Raw genomic sequence first — 18013 nt, 5'->3', positions numbered from 1 at the left:
TTTCCTCACCAAGAGCCGTTGTTGTTCCCCACGGGAGAACTACAACTCCCATCCCCGCGAAAACTCTCTCGCCCATCCAGTGGGTGTTGTTGGGACATTGAATGACTTTGGCTCCATCACGAAAATAGCTAGTTTATTCATTTTATTCACAAAACGCGAGCATGGAGGCTCTTATCCCCGTTATAAACAAACTCCAAGATGTGTTCAACACAGTGGGTGCTGATATCATACAGCTGCCGCAGATAGCAGTGGTTGGGACTCAGGTAAAACGCTGTGCTTGTGTGCATTTTGTGTTATAGCGTCTGTCATGCTAACCAGGTAACCTTGCTTTAGCAACATGTATGCATGAATAAAAATAACACTGTAATAAAACATATACTAAAATCTTAGCGGCTAGCATAATACTACGTACGCAGATACCAGAATGAAATTGAGGCTACACAGAGACGGTTGTAGACCCAGGAAGCACTGCTAAAACCACACAGCATATTTAAGTGGACTGCTGCAAACCTCATTTGCAAAGTCTGCACTGGCAGCGGCAGTGAAATCTATTTTAATCATCCTCATTCATTGCTATTTTAAGAGGCTCATCCACACACCAACCTCTGTTTGCTGAACCAGGTCAGTGCTTGTGGAAAAGACAGGTGCAATTAGCTGTGTTGTCTCTGTCCCTGGTCCTCCACGGTTCCATATCTGGGCCGTGCTGGACTTGGTGTCTTAAACCAGAAGGTAGAGACAGTCTCTGATTCCTCCCTCATCTAGCTCATGTCTCTGTCTGTGTTTTGTGTCTCCAGAGCAGCGGTAAGAGCTCAGTGCTGGAGAGCCTGGTCGGCAGGGACCTGCTGCCTCGTGGGACTGGCATCGTAACCAGGCGACCTCTCATCCTCCAGCTGGTCCACGTAGATCCTGGAGACGCCAGGAAAAATGATGACAGCGGTAGGTACCAACATCCCTCTGGACCTCACCCAGCAGCCCGCTGTTTTGGATAATGCCACTATCCTTTACGTGGCATGTTGTGATGCTTGCTTATAATAGAGCAGAGTTTTCATATTTATACTTATTCTACACACATGGAGGGAACATGCCCAGTAATTGTTGGTGTACAGTGTGAAAAAAGTCTCCATCTCCTCAGGATGTAAACACCAGTTTTAAAGTTGTATCTCTGTCACTGTCTTTCTAATCATTTGCAGATGCCAGGGTGTGAAAAAGCACTGTGCTCCACAAAGGTGCATTATACAGCTTTAAATAACCTGAATCAGTCTCCTCGTTCTGCTCCCTCCTACATAGAGCTACACCCACCACCCCAGCTGCCTTATACACATGACTAATAACTGTCCTCGGGTGTCTGGCCTGACTGTAGGTCTAGTGTTAGCTGTGCCTTGCTTAGCCACCTGCTCCAAGTAGCTTAACACCTGCGATTTTCCTCTTCAAGAGCTAAGTGAATACGGTGACCCATGCCGTTTTCTTGTCTTTCACAGGCAGAGATGGTGAAGAGTGGGGCAAGTTTCTGCACACAAAAAACAAGGTATGGGTGTTTATGATGTGAAGCTTTAATTAACAGACTTTGTCTTTGCTTATCTCGATAATTTTTGCTTTTTCTTTTTGCAGATCTACACAGATTTCGATGAAATCAGGCAAGAAATTGAAAATGAAACGGAGCGAGTATCAGGGAACAATAAGGTGAGATGAGGATGGTGAAGATGATGTGTTTGTTTTCTAATCCAGACCGAGCAGATTTACTGCAGCTGGTGTGGTTTACATCTGTACTGTTAAATGAGGAACTGAAAATGATCGAGTTTCAACCAGGGCATGATGGGAAACAAATGTATGATGTATATTACTCCTGATAACAAAATCAGTTTGCTCACAGTCTGGTACTGTTAAGAAAAGTGCTACACATTTTCACACAAAAAGAATATGAGAAATTTGTGTTAAGACAAAATATTGTGTGTTAGTCAGAAAGATTTGTTTGATGACCTAGTGATGGAACGACATCAACATATTCAAAGCTTCACATAAATAAACAACCAAACTTTTAGTGACACCATTAAGTACTGTAACAACCGACGATGGGAGGCTGCTACGTGAGAAAAGTATTTCTTTTGTCAGCTCTAAAACCAGGTGCACGTTCTGGGCTCGCTGCAGGCAATCTAAGTGTTAGTGACTAACACATATGTACAGAGAATTACAATAATCCACACACAGTGAGATGAAAGCATACATAACTTTTTTATAAATCTGAGAGTGTGAGTAAAGGCTTGAGTTTGGATATCGCCCTGAGCTGAGAAGACAAGATTTCACTGCAGAGCTTATATGTAGAGTATGTTTATTGGATTTGAGACCACAGTGGAAAATCACACCAATATTTTTTGGCATGTAGCTCAGGGTTACTGAGACCTGAGGGGTTTGGAGATGGGTTTAGAAAGCTGAAAGAAAGGCAAATAGGAGAACTCAGCCTTCCCCTTATTTAGCTTTGAGTCGTTCATGTAACCATGGTTCTCTGAGTAGCATGAGTGAGTGTCTTCCTCTATAAATGAACTTTTTCATGCGTTCAACTTAGCTGTCTTTGTGGGACCAAGCTAAACTCGAGCAGAAACTTTGTTTTCAGTCTGTACAGTTCTGCAGGAGAGCTGCTCTTACTAGCCTGTCACCAAACAACACTTTAAGCAGCTAACGCTTTGCAGTTAGCCAAACCCAGCAGAGACACTCTCAGATAGCAGTAGCTTCTCAATTAGCAAGCTCACAACAGCTGCTCCCCCTGGCTAGAGATTCAGAGTAGCGATACTCCCACGGTTTTTCTCTCTCACGTTTTAGTTTTGCATGTGAGTCACAGAGCTAAGCACACATTTCTCAGAAAAATAAATACCTAGAGATGTTTGAAACCCCAGAAGGGCTATACTTCAATATTTTTCTGAAATTCTTAAAGAGTTTTTAAAGCTACTAGATGAAAAAATCTGCTTCACAATAAAAAAAAAGATCTTCAAGCTATTTCCCAAGCTCTGACTTTGTTTCCTGTCCAGGTAGCCACCAGCTACCATCTTTGTTTGTATTAGGAAAAGAAGATGCAACTCAAGAAAGAGGTTAAACATCATTTTTAACTTGCAGCAGGCAGTTTTTTTAATCCACATAGTTAGCAAAGTCTTTGAAGATTCTGGAAATACCTTCAGAACAGCTGTTAAATGTTAAATGACCTTCTGGGCTTTTCAAACATGGCTGGATATTTATCTTTCAGAGAAATGGATTCTTAGCTCTGTGACTCAAATGTAAAGTGAGGGGTACAAACAAGAGCTAGCAGAAACCCAGCAGCGTCAGAACCAGCACCAAGAGAATCGAAATGTTACCTATAACATAATTATCTTCCAAATTAACAGCCAGAGGGCAAAGACTGTGCTCTGGAACCAGTTTGTACTTTTTTAAGCAGTTTTAAGCTGTTTAATTCACAGTCCACGTCTGCTCCGCTCTTGTGGCCCTGCAGGGGATCAGCGATGAACCCATTCATCTGAAGATATTTTCTCCTCACGTTGTCAACCTCACACTGGTGGATCTGCCAGGAATCACTAAGGTAACACATGCTTTACCTCCAGCTTCCTCCCCCCTAAGACAAGGCTTTGATCCACACTACAACATGTCTTTTTTTTTTTAAAGATACAGCTATTCATTAAAAAACACAGAAACGCCTGAAAGCTACGATTTACCTGATATTCCTGGTCACTGGTGTTATATCCTTGTCTGGTTGATGCTTCTATGTATTTGTAGACAGCAGGGAATTATTAACTCAGTCTTAATGCTTCTAAACCGTGTGCTGTCAAAGCCCAAGTGAATGCAGGCTTTGATTCCAGCCTCATTAGTTCCTCCCTTCTGGTTGAACATGTTAATTTGAGAAATCCCCCCGCTGTTGTTTCTAATGAATCAAATTGAGACATACTGTGTCTTTTGCTTTAATTGGTATTGTTCTCTTCAGGTGCCCGTGGGTGATCAGCCTAAGGACATTGAGGTTCAGATAAGAGATCTAATCCTGAAGCACATCTCCAACCCCAACTGCATCATCCTGGCTGTCACGGCTGCCAACACAGACATGGCCACCTCGGAGGCCCTGAAGGTGGCCCGAGAGGTCGACCCTGACGGTAAGAAAAACTGGATGGAAGACATTATCCATCATTTACTGTCTGACTTTTCACCATTTATTTCGACAGTAACCGTGAAGAGATGAGTGTTAGTGAGCGTTTTTGTGACTCACCAGGCAGGAGGACGCTGGCTGTGGTGACCAAGCTGGACCTGATGGACGCCGGCACTGACGCTATGGATGTACTAATGGGCAGAGTCATACCTGTCAAACTGGGCCTCATTGGAGTAGTCAACAGGTCTGAACAGTTTATTGTTAACTGTGCTGAATATACTGTGAAATGACCCATCACTTGTAACAGAGATGAGTGTGTAATAACAGAGATTAGAGGCTCAGTAGAGATGAGTGTATGATAATACATTTTTAATGCTGGTATTAAAGGCAGATGTATCATTATCTAGTGTTTATATTGCTTTATCACTGTAATCACATTGTGGTTTTTAAAAAATATTATCAGTTATAATGAAGTGATAGTTTCACCTTCTTTAATTATTCAGGTTAGTATTAGTAAGAGTTGTTTTCCATCTAAGATGCTCCTCTTTTAATAGTGGTACTCATATGTTGCCCAGCTGTAATCAGTGCTGTGTTGTTTGAACTTTTAGGAGCCAGTTGGACATCAATAATAAAAAGTCTGTGGCTGATGCCATCCGGGACGAACACGCTTTCCTGCAGAAGAAATATCCATCTCTCGCCAACAGAAACGGAACCAAATACCTGGCCAGGACCCTCAACAGGTAAATGTGAAGACAAATGACAAACTGTAAATCATTTGAAAGCACAAAGCGTCATGCTTCTGTCAGTGTAAACCATTTTGAGAGATCAATGTGGAAGAAAGTTGCAAAAACAGACACAGAAAAGTCGAATTAAAAAAGGAAATGAAGGCATGTTTGTGTTTCTGTAAATTGATTTCAGCATTACTCAGACCAGCCCAGACTTTAAGAGAGTTATCCTGAGAAGAGAACAGCATTAGGACTGTGATCAGAAGGGTTCAAGAATAGTTTCATTTTGGTAATGTCATTTTCAGGTGCAAAATGTGAATAAAATGAGTACAAATCTATAGAATATAATTTTTTCACAGTAACTGTGCTAAAAAATAAGATGCAACACAGAGATACAGGCATGGATTTAACAGTAGGAGCAGTCATGTCAGCGTCAGTATGTTGAATGTCAGACACAGGCCTGGCATTAATCAGCCATCAGAGGAATTGCTACTGTTTGTCATTTAGACAACAGGCATTTAGCTGGACTATAGTTTACACATCTGCATAAAAAGTGAACCCTCTGCCCTTTGCTGTCATAATGTCAGGTTACTGATGCATCACATCCGAGACTGTCTCCCTGAGCTGAAGACACGGATCAACGTCCTGGCAGCCCAGTACCAGTCCCTGCTCAGCAGCTATGGAGAACCCGTCGAGGACCAAAGCGCCACCTTGCTCCAGCTCATCACCAAGTTCGCCACAGAATACTGCAACACCATCGAGGGCACGGCCAAATACATCGAGACGGCAGAGCTGTGAGTACCGGCGCCTCTCCTCCGCTCGGCCACATGGTGATGCTGTTGATCCAGCGCAGCGAAAATGAGCAAAACAACTGCATTGGTTTCATCATTTAATATGACACAACTTGTAAGTTGAGGCACGCACAGCCTCTATGAAGGAAGAGCTGACAGGAGAGGAGGCCAGGGGGTTCACACCAAAGCTAATATCCCCCACTGCTATTTTTCAGGTGCGGTGGAGCCAGAATTTGTTACATATTCCATGAGACTTTTGGCAGAACACTGGAGTCTGTGGATCCTCTGGGAGGACTCAGCACCATTGATATCCTAACAGCCATAAGGAACGCAACAGTGAGTGCTGCTGCATCATCTCATAAACGTGGCATCATTAGTGTTTGCAGTTTCTCCTCTCATCATTGTGAGCTATTGTAAAACAACAAAACATGACCTTTTCTTCAAGATACAGCCTCCTCTACTTCTGCTCATTGCTCTCTTAACACAAGTTGCTCTGAATAAATGTTAACCTGTGGCTCTCTCCCCTCCCCACATCAGGGCCCGCGTCCGTCCCTGTTTGTGCCCGAGGTTTCCTTCGAGCTGTTGGTGAAGAAGCAGGTGAAACGCCTGGAGGAGCCCAGTCTGCGCTGCGTGGAGCTGGTCCACGAGGAGATGCAGAGGATCATCCAGCACTGCAGCAACTACAGCACACAGGTAATCGCCTCTGCTCTCGTCCTCTCCGCCAACGTGTGTTTATCTGTCCCTCACATGCGGACTTTCATATTCATGTTGTTTTGTCGTGCAGGAGCTGCAGAGGTTCCCTAAGCTGCATGAGGCCATTGTGGAAGTGGTCACCTCCCTCCTGAGGAAGAGACTGCCCATCACCAATGAGATGGTACCTCTGCATTTGTGCTTTTATCTTCTGCTGTCACTGTCTCTTCAGTTGCAGTGTTGAGAGGCTGAACTAACTAAAGTTGTCATCTTTTCTTGTCACAGGTCCACAACTTGGTTGCAATTGAGCTGGCCTACATCAACACCAAACATCCAGACTTTGCTGACGCCTGTGGGGTCATGAACAACAATATAGAGGTGAGATCATTTTATATATTACATATATATCAATCAGAATGTATGGAAGCAAATAAAAGCCCAAATATTTTACTTTGAAAACCATCTGTTTGATCTAATGTTGCTTAATTTCTCTTTTTTGAAGATAATTTAAAGTTGTATAATTTCAAACACCTGATTTGAAGTAGTTCTGTGGTCTAAACCTTTAGGTAGAAAATGCAGGTGACAAATTTATATTGTCAAGTTGCTCGTATTCAGTCATTTTTGGCTCTAAAAGTTCAAGTCAAGCAAAATAAAAATAAAAAATCAAGGTGGTCAAACTGGATCGGTCAAACTCAGATACCAAAACTTACCATGAAAAATGCCTGAACATCCAGATTATTAATGAGCCTTTATAAGTCTGTACACTGTTACATGATGAATGTGTTTTTTAATTCACAGAATGGTTGGTAGACCATAAAACATTTCTTTAAGAAGTAGAATATCTTCTTCCATCATGCATTTTCCAGTGAATTATCTTACATACTTTCCTAGGATGTGTTGAAGTTCAAGTCATTTTGCCAAAACCAGCAACTGTACCAACATCTGTTTTTGTGTGTTTGTAGGAGCAAAGGAGAAACAGGATGAGAGAGCTGCCCACTGCGGTGCCCAGGGATAAGGTATAAGAAACACCCTTATTTGAAAATCTAATACCAGAGGCCTGTGTGTTCTGATATTTGCAGTGTCCCGAGAATAAAGGGGACGTGTGCGGTGTTAATCACTCATAGCACTACAGGATGAGGATCTGTGAACCAAATGCTTCGGATAGTTTCCATCGAGGAATTTTATCCCACATCTCCTCTCTCTTTCTCAGAGCGTCTCCCTCTCCTCCCCTCAAATGACTTTCGACAGCCAGCCTCCCTTCCTCTGTCTTTCCACATTTCCTCTCAGTGTTTTTTTTTCTTCTTCTTCTTCTTCTTCTCTCTCCATTCCTGCTCTCATATTCCTGCTAGTCTCTTGGCAAAGGCCCGGCTGGCCCAACTGCGGTTTCTGGCGAGCCCCCTGCGTCTGGAGCAGACATGGACGGTGCCAAGGTGGGCACGTACGCAGCTCGCTGGCTCTGCGCCTGGCTGGCTGTGGGGCATGGATGGATGGATGGATGAATGGATGGGTTGGGTGGATGGATGGGCATGAGCTGCTGGCATGCACTCTGATCTTTGTCTGCTGATGCCGTGCTCTTGGTTTGCTTCCCCTGAGCCTGTGTGGACTTGCACTAACAACTGTTTTCTGCAGAGTGTCTTTCCCCAAAGTTGGTCCACCTGTCGCACAGAAAATGCCTTCTCCTCCCTCTCTTTCCTCTCCCAGTGTTGTAACATCTTGGTTGCTCTGTCTTTTGTGCTTACTAAATAGGAGTTGTGTGATAGCTGAAATTCTTCCACCGTGCATCGTTCGTCCCAACCTTTTGGGCTGTAATTGCATATTTTAGGAGAATGACAGCAGGCTGTACTGTGCCCAGTTTTAAATGTTTAGCTTCAAGTTTCTAGAGTTTCTGTTTGACTGGTGGTTGCAGCATTATTATAACCCGGTCAAGAACCCTAATCATCCTCTCCCTGTGAACCCTGATGACAAGCGGCGGGTGCTGTTCTAATAAATTAAAGTTTATCTTTCTTCATTTTCCTTCTGTTCTTGGCTCCTCAGGCTCCAGCAGCAGGACCTCAGGGTGAGCAGGACGGCACAGGGAACTGGAGGGGGATGCTGAAGAAAGGAGAGGAAGCCCCAGGCTCGGGACCCGGAAGCCCCCTTAAAGGAGCCGTCAACCTACTTGATGTGGTAACTAAACGTTGGCCTATCAGCATGCTTCAGTTTGATTACAGACGCTGTGTCTCAGTTCATGTACGTACGGAAACATGTATGCGCTACAGCAGCGAGTATACTGGGTACACTGTGTATTGCATGTAAGTGTTAGAACTGAAGTATCCGATTTGAGACACAGCAAGTGATTTTCAGAGACCAGCTGATTGGAACGCTCTCTCCCTCCAGCCTGTACCAGTCGCCAGGAAGCTGTCATCACGTGAGCAGCGGGACTGTGAGGTTATTGAACGCCTCATCAAGTCTTACTTCCTCATAGTCCGTAAGAATATCCAGGACAGGTAGGCCATCCAACTCCTTTATAAAGTCTGTCTTGTTATTGATTATGATGAATAGATCCTTCTAACAAGTTTTGTCCATATAGCTGAAGGCTGATATATCTTAGTCGTCTGCTTCCATAGAGCTGTTTGTTGTTTGTTTGAGGCTTTTTTAAAGTGAAATTATGTATTTGTGAGTCATTTTTAAAGATGTGCATTAGTAGGAGAGAGCTACAGGCATGGTAGGGAAGTAAAAAAGTACTGAGATGGACTAATGCATAGCTGGTTTGGTCTTTTCATGTGATGTGTTTAAGAGACTACAGCCAGTCTTTTCCTTTAAAATGTCTCCCCTTCCATAGTTTCACACTATGAAATGTGTGGAACTGAAATTAACACACCATCTAGGAAAATACACAAATAGTCGATTTAATTTGATCCTCTTTTACCCACTACCAAAGAATATTTTTTTATTATTTACCATATTGTTGGGGTGTGGGGCCCCCTGGAGCTCAGTAGGGTTACATCTCTTGTATTTAGCTCATATTTAAGTCAGGCTCGATACTTCGACAGGCGCAGCCACCTGGTGGGTCAAACTCCAGCCCCTCCATCTGGGGGACGACACAATCACCGGGCCATCTTGCCGCCTTGTTCTCAACCATCTGTTCAGTTTGTTTCCTCTCTCCCTTTATCTGCCGCAGTGTGCCAAAGGCAGTGATGCACTTCCTGGTCAACCATGTGAAGGACAGCCTCCAGAGCGAGCTTGTTGGCCAGCTGTATAAATCCGGCCTCCTCAACGATCTGCTGACCGAGTCGGAGGATATGGCCCAGCGGCGCAAGGAGGCCGCGGACATGCTACAGGTAACACACTCCACCTTGTAGTGAATAGTTTTCCCTGATGGATTGAAGCTCCTTTATCCATCACTTCAATGGGCTTTTTCTTTCTTAAATCTTGTACACAGGCGTTGCAGAAAGCCAGCCAGGTGATTGCTGAGATCCGGGAAACACATCTGTGGTGAAAAGTCAACAAAGAGAGGATGAACCTGATCTGCTGTCTCCTCTCCATGCCCAAAGGACCGACGCTCCACGCACTCATCATGTCTGAACTTGAAGGTTTGGATTTGCATCCATGAAAATGCACTGGTATGATCCCTGCTCAGATGTACAGTAGGTATCATCTTGGCTCACATGCTACCTGAAAGCAATGTAAGTTAATTGAAGTTATTTATTTAAAATGCTTGGTGTTGTCTTGAGTATATCAAAATGCACTGCCTCTTGTTAGCTAAGTTTCAAGGTAAGATTTTTTTAGAAACTGTAGTTGCCATCCACTGCTCCTGGAGGAGTCAAGAGTGCAGCTGAAGGCAAAGTACTTTTCATTTTTGACAGACTGTGGTTAACCAGTATGGAAATGGACTTTTGTGTGAAGTGGAAATGAAAGTTTTGATGCCATTTTGGCAGCTCCACAAAGCATTCTGAAAACATTTTTTGGCTCTAGGGTTATTAAAAAAATCCAAAATATTATTCAGGCCCCCATCTGCAATCTTTTCATTTAGGAGTAGCTGTCATGTTAGAAACCATGGAACCTCAGAAGTCGTAGTGTAACAGTACAGCAGGGATTGGTTCATATGTTGCTCCTGACTTGCAGCAAATGTCAGACCTCTTTCCTGTGTACATACTCCATCACTTTATTTTTTGCACTGTTGTCACCACACTGTACTGTATAGAGCCCATCATGTTGACACTGTATTGCCAAAATCTTTATTTATTACCGTGTTATTTAAGTATGTGGATAATGTAATGAGCACTGTTGCAGCGTGCTGCAGTAGGTCATTTAAAATGTTTACATATCGCCGCCTACATGTGAAATTTATAGTGCACTGTGGTTCTCTGTGTATGGTTCCCAAAAAAGAATAAATAGAGGTATTTTATTGCCACTTGAGTGTTTTAGATTCGTATGTAGGGGACAGTGGGGATTAGTGGAAAGAAAAGGAACGATCCACTAGTTTCTAAGGTGAAATAATTCAAACGTAAATCACACAAACAAGCACAACGTGACTCAAAAGCACAAGTTTCTTTATTGTTTAGATCTACATCCAGCTCTTGCAGCGCTGCGTCTTTGTTAAAGTGAACATTAATGTAATCAGGTTCAACACCGCGGCTCATTTTCAGACGACTCCTCAGAGAGTTCCTGCTGAGGCTCTCTTCTATCTCACCCTGCCCTTGGCCTTGCCTCTTCCTTTGGCGCTGTAGAGTCAGACAAAAACAGTTTAACAGTTACATGTGTCTGCATAAATGCACATTTATTAGGTTCATTGTTAGAGTTTTGTTTGGTTGCTCAGGTGTGTTTAAAGCTGAGTATCGCATTTCTGAACATGTATGGTGATGCGGTATGGAGGCCTAAAGTATTCATAATTAATTGTTATGACATTATAAGAATAAATAATAGAATAAATATGTTTTTTAATTAGTATTTAACATTTCATGATTATATATTATATATTTTTTTGTTTGTAGGGTTTGTCACATCATCTTATGTATTTAATTTTGGACTCTTTGGGTCTCCATACAATTGATTATTCTATAGAGGAGTATAGGCATGTTTTTTCTGCAAAATTCTTTTTAACAAAATTCTCTCATTTAACAAAAGAAGCCAAAAACCTCAATTGTTAAATGTTAAAAGGCTGCTGTACAAGAGTGCTGCCTTAATAAAATATAACGACATTTCATCAATGCATATTCTCTGTAGTGCCCCACACTCTCTGTAGTGTTCATGAAGAAAATTACATTGGCATAGAAGGGAGTGAGCAGCAGTTGAGGGATGAAAGAGAAGAGGGCAAAGACCAAAGCATCACGCTGTTAGAAGCAGGCAGAGCACACGATTTCACAGAGAACACAGCTGGCAAATGAAGATTGAGTCCTCTCAACAGCAGCCTTACCTTTGATTCACTGTCTTTGTTGTCTTTTTGGCACCTTTGCCCATGAGATCTGATACAACCACAGTTTAATCTACCAGATAATTGACTTGAAAAGCAGAGTGTAAACACTTACCAGCTGATTCAACACAGATGTCTTGCTTTCTTTCCGCCTTAAACTTTGATGTTCTAAACTTTTCAAGAGACTGTATTCCAAGCATGGCGGTGCAGATTGATTTACATTTCAGTTTGTAACTGATGCTCAAAGTATCGAGCATCTGGGGCTTTGTCATCTCGCAGGACAAATGGCTGATGTGGGAATCCGGCCTGTCTGGTTTTGGGGAGTTTGCTCAAACCACCACACAGCTTCTCTATTTTAACAACTTCAAAGCTCAAATATAACTGCGGGTCAGGACCACAAAGTTTTGCAGACTGCTTAGATGAAGGCATGAAGAGGGATGCTGAGTAATAGATGAATGGAGAAGACTTGCTACATCAGTTAAAAGAGAATATTAAGGAGAGTATAAACCAGTACAGGATGCTAAAGAAAAGAGTAATCAAATACTGCATGCATGCCTGAAAAGAATTTCTACCACTGCAGTGATCTTCTCTATGGCTGTCTATCAAACATGTAAAAAAATCTGCACTGTTTTTTACTTGTTTACAGCCATAGGAGGGTGAGATCTGCACTGTACAAAGTTAGAAATAGTTTTTACTATATTCACTATGTTAATCCACAGTATGCTCACACAAACTGCGTCACATATTCCCACTGTTTATGAAGTAGGATGATGTGACTTTAAAAGGCCTTGGGTATAGGAGATAATGTAACACAAAGATCTGGAGTAGGATTATATCTACAGTGTTATTTACCTGTAAATAACTGGGAAGATAAAGATAGTGTTTGAACATGTTCTAGGACAGTGAAAGCTATGTATGAAATTTCAAATTATGAGTTAGAAAACAGATTTTCTGAATGTTTGTCATAAAAAAAAAGATGTGATTTTCCCGAGGCTCTTTAAATGAGGACCAGCTCAATACTACATCAGTAGCTTTAAAGAAAAAGGAAAGCCTGATCACTGGTTTGAACCACACCTGAGATTTCAGAATCTCAGGTGTGGTTCAAAGGTGTCTGCCACTTACCTCTGGTGGTTCTGAATGCGTGCCTGGAGCAGATTGATCTGTTGGAAGGGACAAAGATGGAGGACCGGCTAAGGACACAAACAGCAGCAGAGACAAAAGACAGATAGACACCGGCTGAGCCAAAGAGCGGACCTTGTTGTGGTCCTAAAGAGGGGCTCAGCAGGGCACGACGCGTTCACCTGACATCCAGAGAATGTCATCCGCAGATAGGGAACCCACCTCAAGTCTTCCTGTCTTCCTATCAATCAACTAAATCCTAAAGGAAAGGCCACAGAAGCTCAGCACTGCAATGTTTATAGCGACATTTGGGTTGTCAAATGCAGTCAAAATGTCCCTCACAGCTAGAAGTGAGGGATGAGACACTGACAGCAAAATGTGACTCAGATCAAATTATAGCTGTCAAAAGTTGGAAAGAAAGTATGACAGTTGAAATTATGATGTGGAGACATGGGGATCTTTTTTGAATCTTAAAAACAGTGCGAAAACTAGTATTTTTATGGATTAATTCGGGCTTCTGGTGCACACTTGAATGGTAAATACAGTGTAACTATAGCAACAGAGTATCTGACTTTTGGGACTTCTCTTACTGGATTAAATACAACCACATGCCAGCCTGTGCAAGCTTCCTCATCAAGACACACCACCAGTTTCACCTTTTGTTAGCGTTGCTCAGCTGTGCTCCTGCTGCCCGACAATCGGTTTGTGACCCTTCAGCACACGGACAGCAAAACTACACAACAACCAAGAGGCTCACACTCCTCATTAACAGTTACTCACAACTTCTGCTGCTCATTGATTCGGGTCTGGAGCACATTGATCTGGAAGTCAGGTCACATTCATTTTAGATAGATGCCCAGAGGACAGCCTTGCATTAGAAGTGTGGTACATACCATTTCAGCTTTTGTATTCTGTGGCTCTCTCAGGGCTGTAAGCTGTGTACCATCAATTTGCAATCATTTTATCTTATGAACCGAATTAATATAAATAAACCAGGTTAAATTGTAAATATATTGTAGCTAAGCTAACGTTTTAGAGCAAGAATAACATTCAAATTTTTGCCTTATTTTATAAGCAAAGACGATAAAGGAATAGTCAGACATTTTAGGAAATATATTTTCTTACTTGCTGTGAATTAGATGAAGAGATTGATGCTGCTCTCATATCTGTACAATAACCAGGGTCAGCCACCAGTTAGCTTAGCTTAGCATAAAGATGGGAGACTGCAGGAAACTGTTCAAAGGTAACAAAATAAGCCTCTAAAGCTCTTTTATTAAGGTGCTGTAAACTGTTTCCAGTCCTTGTTAAGCTAAGCTAACCGGCTGCTATGATAGCTGTAGCTTCAGATTCATCACTCAGACAGAACAGTGTTTCCCCCAAATGTCAAACTATTCCATTAAAAATATTTCCTAACTTTCCTAACCAGACAGAGTCAACATTAAACGGACGCTGCTGGTTTAGAAGCAGATAAGTTCTTCCACAGGTGCATCTAAAAGTTTGGAGAAATTATGTAATTTCACAGAGGATTCGGTGCATGAACTTCCTGAGGCCAAGTACTTACATCATATTTCTGTCTCTTCAGTTTCTCGCTGAGGTCAAACTTCTCAGCCTCCAGCGTCATCAGCCACTGCCACAGCTCATTGGCCTTGTCCCTGTTGAGCAAAAACCAGGAGGAGTTAAGAAACAGAAAACTAAAAGGCCATGTCAAGAGTGATAATACACTGTGATACAGGGAATTGGAAGTTGATGGCTGTTTATACACAAACAAATCACCTGCATCAGACTGGAAATGTGGCTGTAAGACTGAATAATAACTGCTCTTGGTAAAAACTCCTTACTTCAGTTTGTCCTCGTTGAGATGGTCGATGTTGAGAGGCTTCCTCCTCTCCGCCAGGATCTTCCTCTTCTTCTCTCTCTCTGTCTGCTTCTTAGCTCCCTTCTTGCCATCTTGCTGGATGGGAGAAATAGAACGGGATGAAAAAGAGCAAGAAAAAAAGGCAGAAGCCACAAATTTTGAAACTCAAAACGCATGTGTGCGTATGCGTGATGACTGACCCTCTGTTGGCCTCCATACTGCTGAGTCATGTTTGTGAGAGCTTTCTTCTTCTTGGCGTCCTCATCCTGCTTCTTACGCGCCTCCTCCTGCTCCTTCCTCTCCTTTTCTTCCTGCAGTACAGATTGTACAACACGGGGGAAGAGAAACACCTGTTCACCTTCAAAAGACTTAAATAATCTTTACTGTAGCTGCTGTTTCCCATGACGATGGGTTTCATATTGATTTATTCTATTCATCACAAGCTAGTTGCTAATTTTAATTGTGTGCAGTTTATTGCTGGGCAGGCAGTGCACAGTTGTTGTTTTGTTTTTTTAGCTTTTTTGACAAAAATAGCTTGCTGCACTAGTCAAAAACAACACTATAAGAGTCAAAACATTAAAGTTATTTTCCATGAAACCAAAACGACCTGAAAGACACTAAAACGCTCTGTATATCTAAGAGGTACTACTGAATTTGGTGATAACTCTCTGTGGATTTATCACTATGAGCGACACCTTTCACATTACACATGTCGTTTGATTTGCTGTAAATTTCATCCAAATCTATGTCATCTGAGCTGATATTAAAGCTGCAAGGGACAATTTATGTAATGTGACAACACTAAACTTGGCACAGCACACTCATATTCTGAAGACTGGCCTTTCTCTGGGGCTTTACAGTGCAGTATGTCGACTTAAAGGCAGGAAACAAGGGCAAAATATGACGGATAGAATACTCCTTCACTGTTGATTAGGAGCTTGAATCTGTCACTTCCTGCGGCCAGAGAAGATTGCCCACCAGGACACACACATGCCTGACTCCCTAATTGTATATGGGACACTAGGTGAAACTACAGGGTGCCAAGTCATTTATTTGTTGTATACAGGGTCATGTCCTGAAAAAGATTAAATGACTGCCATTACTCACAGCAACACGAGCCTGCCTCTCCTTCTCCTGCTCAGTACGGATCCTCTGCTGTTCAGCCCTCTCAGCACGACGCTTCTCCTGCACATTCATGCCCACACAAACACACACAGTGTAATTGTTGGGTGGTGCATCACTCAATCTTAGCACGGTTTACAGGAAGACTTACAATCCTATTAACGAGGGCGATGAGCTCTTCCTCGTCCTTCTTCCTCTGAATGAAGTGGGCCTCGATCAGAGAGTGCAGCTCAGCCAGATCCTTCTCCTGACGCTTCTTCTGGATGTCCTGCAGTCACATACACATATTTTTGGTGCTATACTTGAGCAGCTAGCCTGGCTCTGTCAAAAGGTTAAAAAAAGCGAACTGTTTAACCTGTACAAAAATTGTAGTGTAAAAATATCCCTCTTCCAGTCTTTGTAGGAGGCCAAGTTAATTCTCTGTTGACACCAGGGTCACATTTTTACATTGAAAAAAAAAATCATTGATCTTATCATCTAGAGTTCTCTAAGAAAATCCCCAAAAGTCCAGCTGCAATGGCATCAATCACTCACATCAAAGTCGACTTTTTCTCCCTCTGGTATCTTTGGCACAGCTATAGCCGGAGCAAACGCCCTAAAATATGACATTACATAGTTAGAATGAGAAGAACTTTAAACAGTTTGTCACCAGTTTGATAACGTGAATTAATTAAAATTAAAATGACTTACTTTGGTTTGGGTTTGGAGTCATCTATTATGGTAGAAAAGAAGAGATAATTACAGTTAAGATGCCACCTCATGCTGATAAACAATATTTTTTAAAATTTCCACACAAGTTTATTTGTCTAAAATATGAATATTAACTAAATGTTATATGTGTGATATTTAATTTTAATATTTTTATCCTTGATAACTCAAATATCAGCACTCCCTGAACCTGTCTCTCTCCTGTGGGCTGCGGACATTTCAGTGACAGATTATTAATGACTGACCTTCGCTAATGGAACAATAGTATGCAAACACAGTCAACACAGTCTGACAAATGAGCCTTGAAGCTGCTTCTCTGTCTAACACGAGAGGCTGGACGCTGAACACACTTGTGGCACGAAGGTAAGGCTAGGGAGCAAACTAGCTAGCGTTAGCATTTGCGTTAGCGGCGAACACAATGAGCAGCTGATAGGTTAAATCACTGTTGTAATTGTTTACAGTCACTTTATCAACATTTTGCCATCCTGGTCACTTTAGCTGAGTTTATAGCAGTCTATCATGTCGTTGTCATCGTTGTGTGTCTAATTGTGGTCATATTGTATTATATTGCAGCTGTACCTGGCTGCTTGACACCTGGATGTCAGTGTTAGCAACAGCAAAGTTGAGGTGCCACCATGGCCACGCACTTTGACGAAAACTAAAGCTTTTGATAACTTCTAATCACAAATGTGTCAACAGTAAACTGTCTGAGTTTGAAGTCGATATGATTAAAATCTCTAGAAGGATTTTATTCAAATACAGTGTCCCCACTACCCAGAAACAGGTAGTAGTGTATTGATTTTTTTCCTGTGTATGTTTCTCTTTGATTTCTTTTAGGTGTCTCCTCATCCACGACACCATCCACGTTTGCTGAGACATTGTCCATGATTGCAGAGACATTGTCCATGATCGGAGAGACACTGTCGAGGATCAGAGACACCGTCCATGACTCACAGGGAAGTCCGCGATCAGAGAGCTGTAGCCCACAATCACAGAGTGCAATGAAGAAGTTCTTTGAGACCAGGACTGAGGCCTCAAGGTAATTCACAGACAACATTACATTAACTATCCATTATGGAGCTCTGACATTACACTCTTTATGTTCAGTATTCAGTATCAGAAAAGTGTAAAAATTCAAGTAATTTGCAATGTAAAAATAATGTATAAGTAATCTGTATTAATAGAAGTAATATAAAAATAATTAGCATTATCAGAAGTAAGATGTCATAGTCAATGTAATCTGTTACTAGTTGTAGTTTGCAACAGTAAAAGTGATCATAGCATAGCATAGTAAGACATGAAGATACGTGAAAAAATGTCATAGTATAGTAAGACATGAAAAAACGTGAAAAAATGTCATAGTATAGTAAGGTGTCGAAAAATGTGAAAAATGTCATAGTATAGTAGGTGTCAAAAATGTGAAAAAATGTCAGTATAGTAAGGTGTCGAAAAATGTGAAAAAATGTCATAGTATAGTAAGACATGAAAAACGTG

At 41.9% G+C, this 18013-nt stretch overlaps 2 protein-coding genes across 4 annotated transcripts in view; one reads left to right on the top strand and one right to left on the bottom strand.

Annotated features, from left to right (window-relative positions):
* Positions 1 to 65: 65 nt before the first annotated feature.
* LOC108890595 (dynamin-1-like protein) lies at positions 66 to 10716 on the top strand. 2 transcript variants are annotated; one of them, XM_018687515.2, is made up of 19 exons: positions 66 to 263; positions 795 to 936; positions 1479 to 1525; positions 1609 to 1680; positions 3476 to 3562; positions 3962 to 4124; positions 4241 to 4361; positions 4726 to 4857; positions 5430 to 5636; positions 5849 to 5969; positions 6171 to 6326; positions 6418 to 6507; positions 6609 to 6701; positions 7286 to 7339; positions 7673 to 7753; positions 8358 to 8489; positions 8700 to 8809; positions 9484 to 9643; positions 9745 to 10716. In XM_018687515.2, exons 1-19 carry the CDS (start codon positions 162 to 164, stop codon positions 9799 to 9801), a joined length of 2127 nt encoding a protein of 708 aa, XP_018543031.1. In that variant the 5' UTR covers positions 66 to 161; the 3' UTR covers positions 9802 to 10716. The 2 variants fall into 2 exon arrangements, with proteins under 2 accessions (XP_018543031.1, XP_018543032.1); XM_018687516.2 differs by lacking the exon at positions 7673 to 7753.
* A 122-nt stretch (positions 10717 to 10838) lies between these two features.
* tnnt2e (troponin T2e, cardiac) overlaps positions 10839 to 18013 on the bottom strand; it is a 22504-nt gene continuing 15329 nt past the window's right edge. The window contains exons 6-14 of one of the 2 annotated variants that reach the window (XM_051077545.1): positions 16502 to 16523; positions 16346 to 16406; positions 15963 to 16079; positions 15797 to 15874; positions 14890 to 15000; positions 14673 to 14785; positions 14396 to 14486; positions 13615 to 13655; positions 10839 to 11026 (exon numbers count right to left, since the gene is read on the bottom strand). In XM_051077545.1, the coding sequence (XP_050933502.1) occupies positions 10987 to 11026; positions 13615 to 13655; positions 14396 to 14486; positions 14673 to 14785; positions 14890 to 15000; positions 15797 to 15874; positions 15963 to 16079; positions 16346 to 16406; positions 16502 to 16523 (674 nt within the window). In that variant the 3' untranslated portion in view covers positions 10839 to 10986. Of the gene's footprint in view, positions 11027 to 12837; positions 12876 to 13614; positions 13656 to 14395; positions 14487 to 14672; positions 14786 to 14889; positions 15001 to 15796; positions 15875 to 15962; positions 16080 to 16345; positions 16407 to 16501; positions 16524 to 18013 lie in introns of both variants that reach the window. The other variant, XM_051077546.1, reaches the window with a different exon arrangement.

Source organism: Lates calcarifer, linkage group LG18 (assembly GCF_001640805.2).
Source record: "Lates calcarifer isolate ASB-BC8 linkage group LG18, TLL_Latcal_v3, whole genome shotgun sequence".
Classification (NCBI taxonomy): Eukaryota; Metazoa; Chordata; class Actinopteri; family Centropomidae; genus Lates; species Lates calcarifer.
This window is presented reverse-complemented; position numbering and strand designations above follow the sequence as displayed.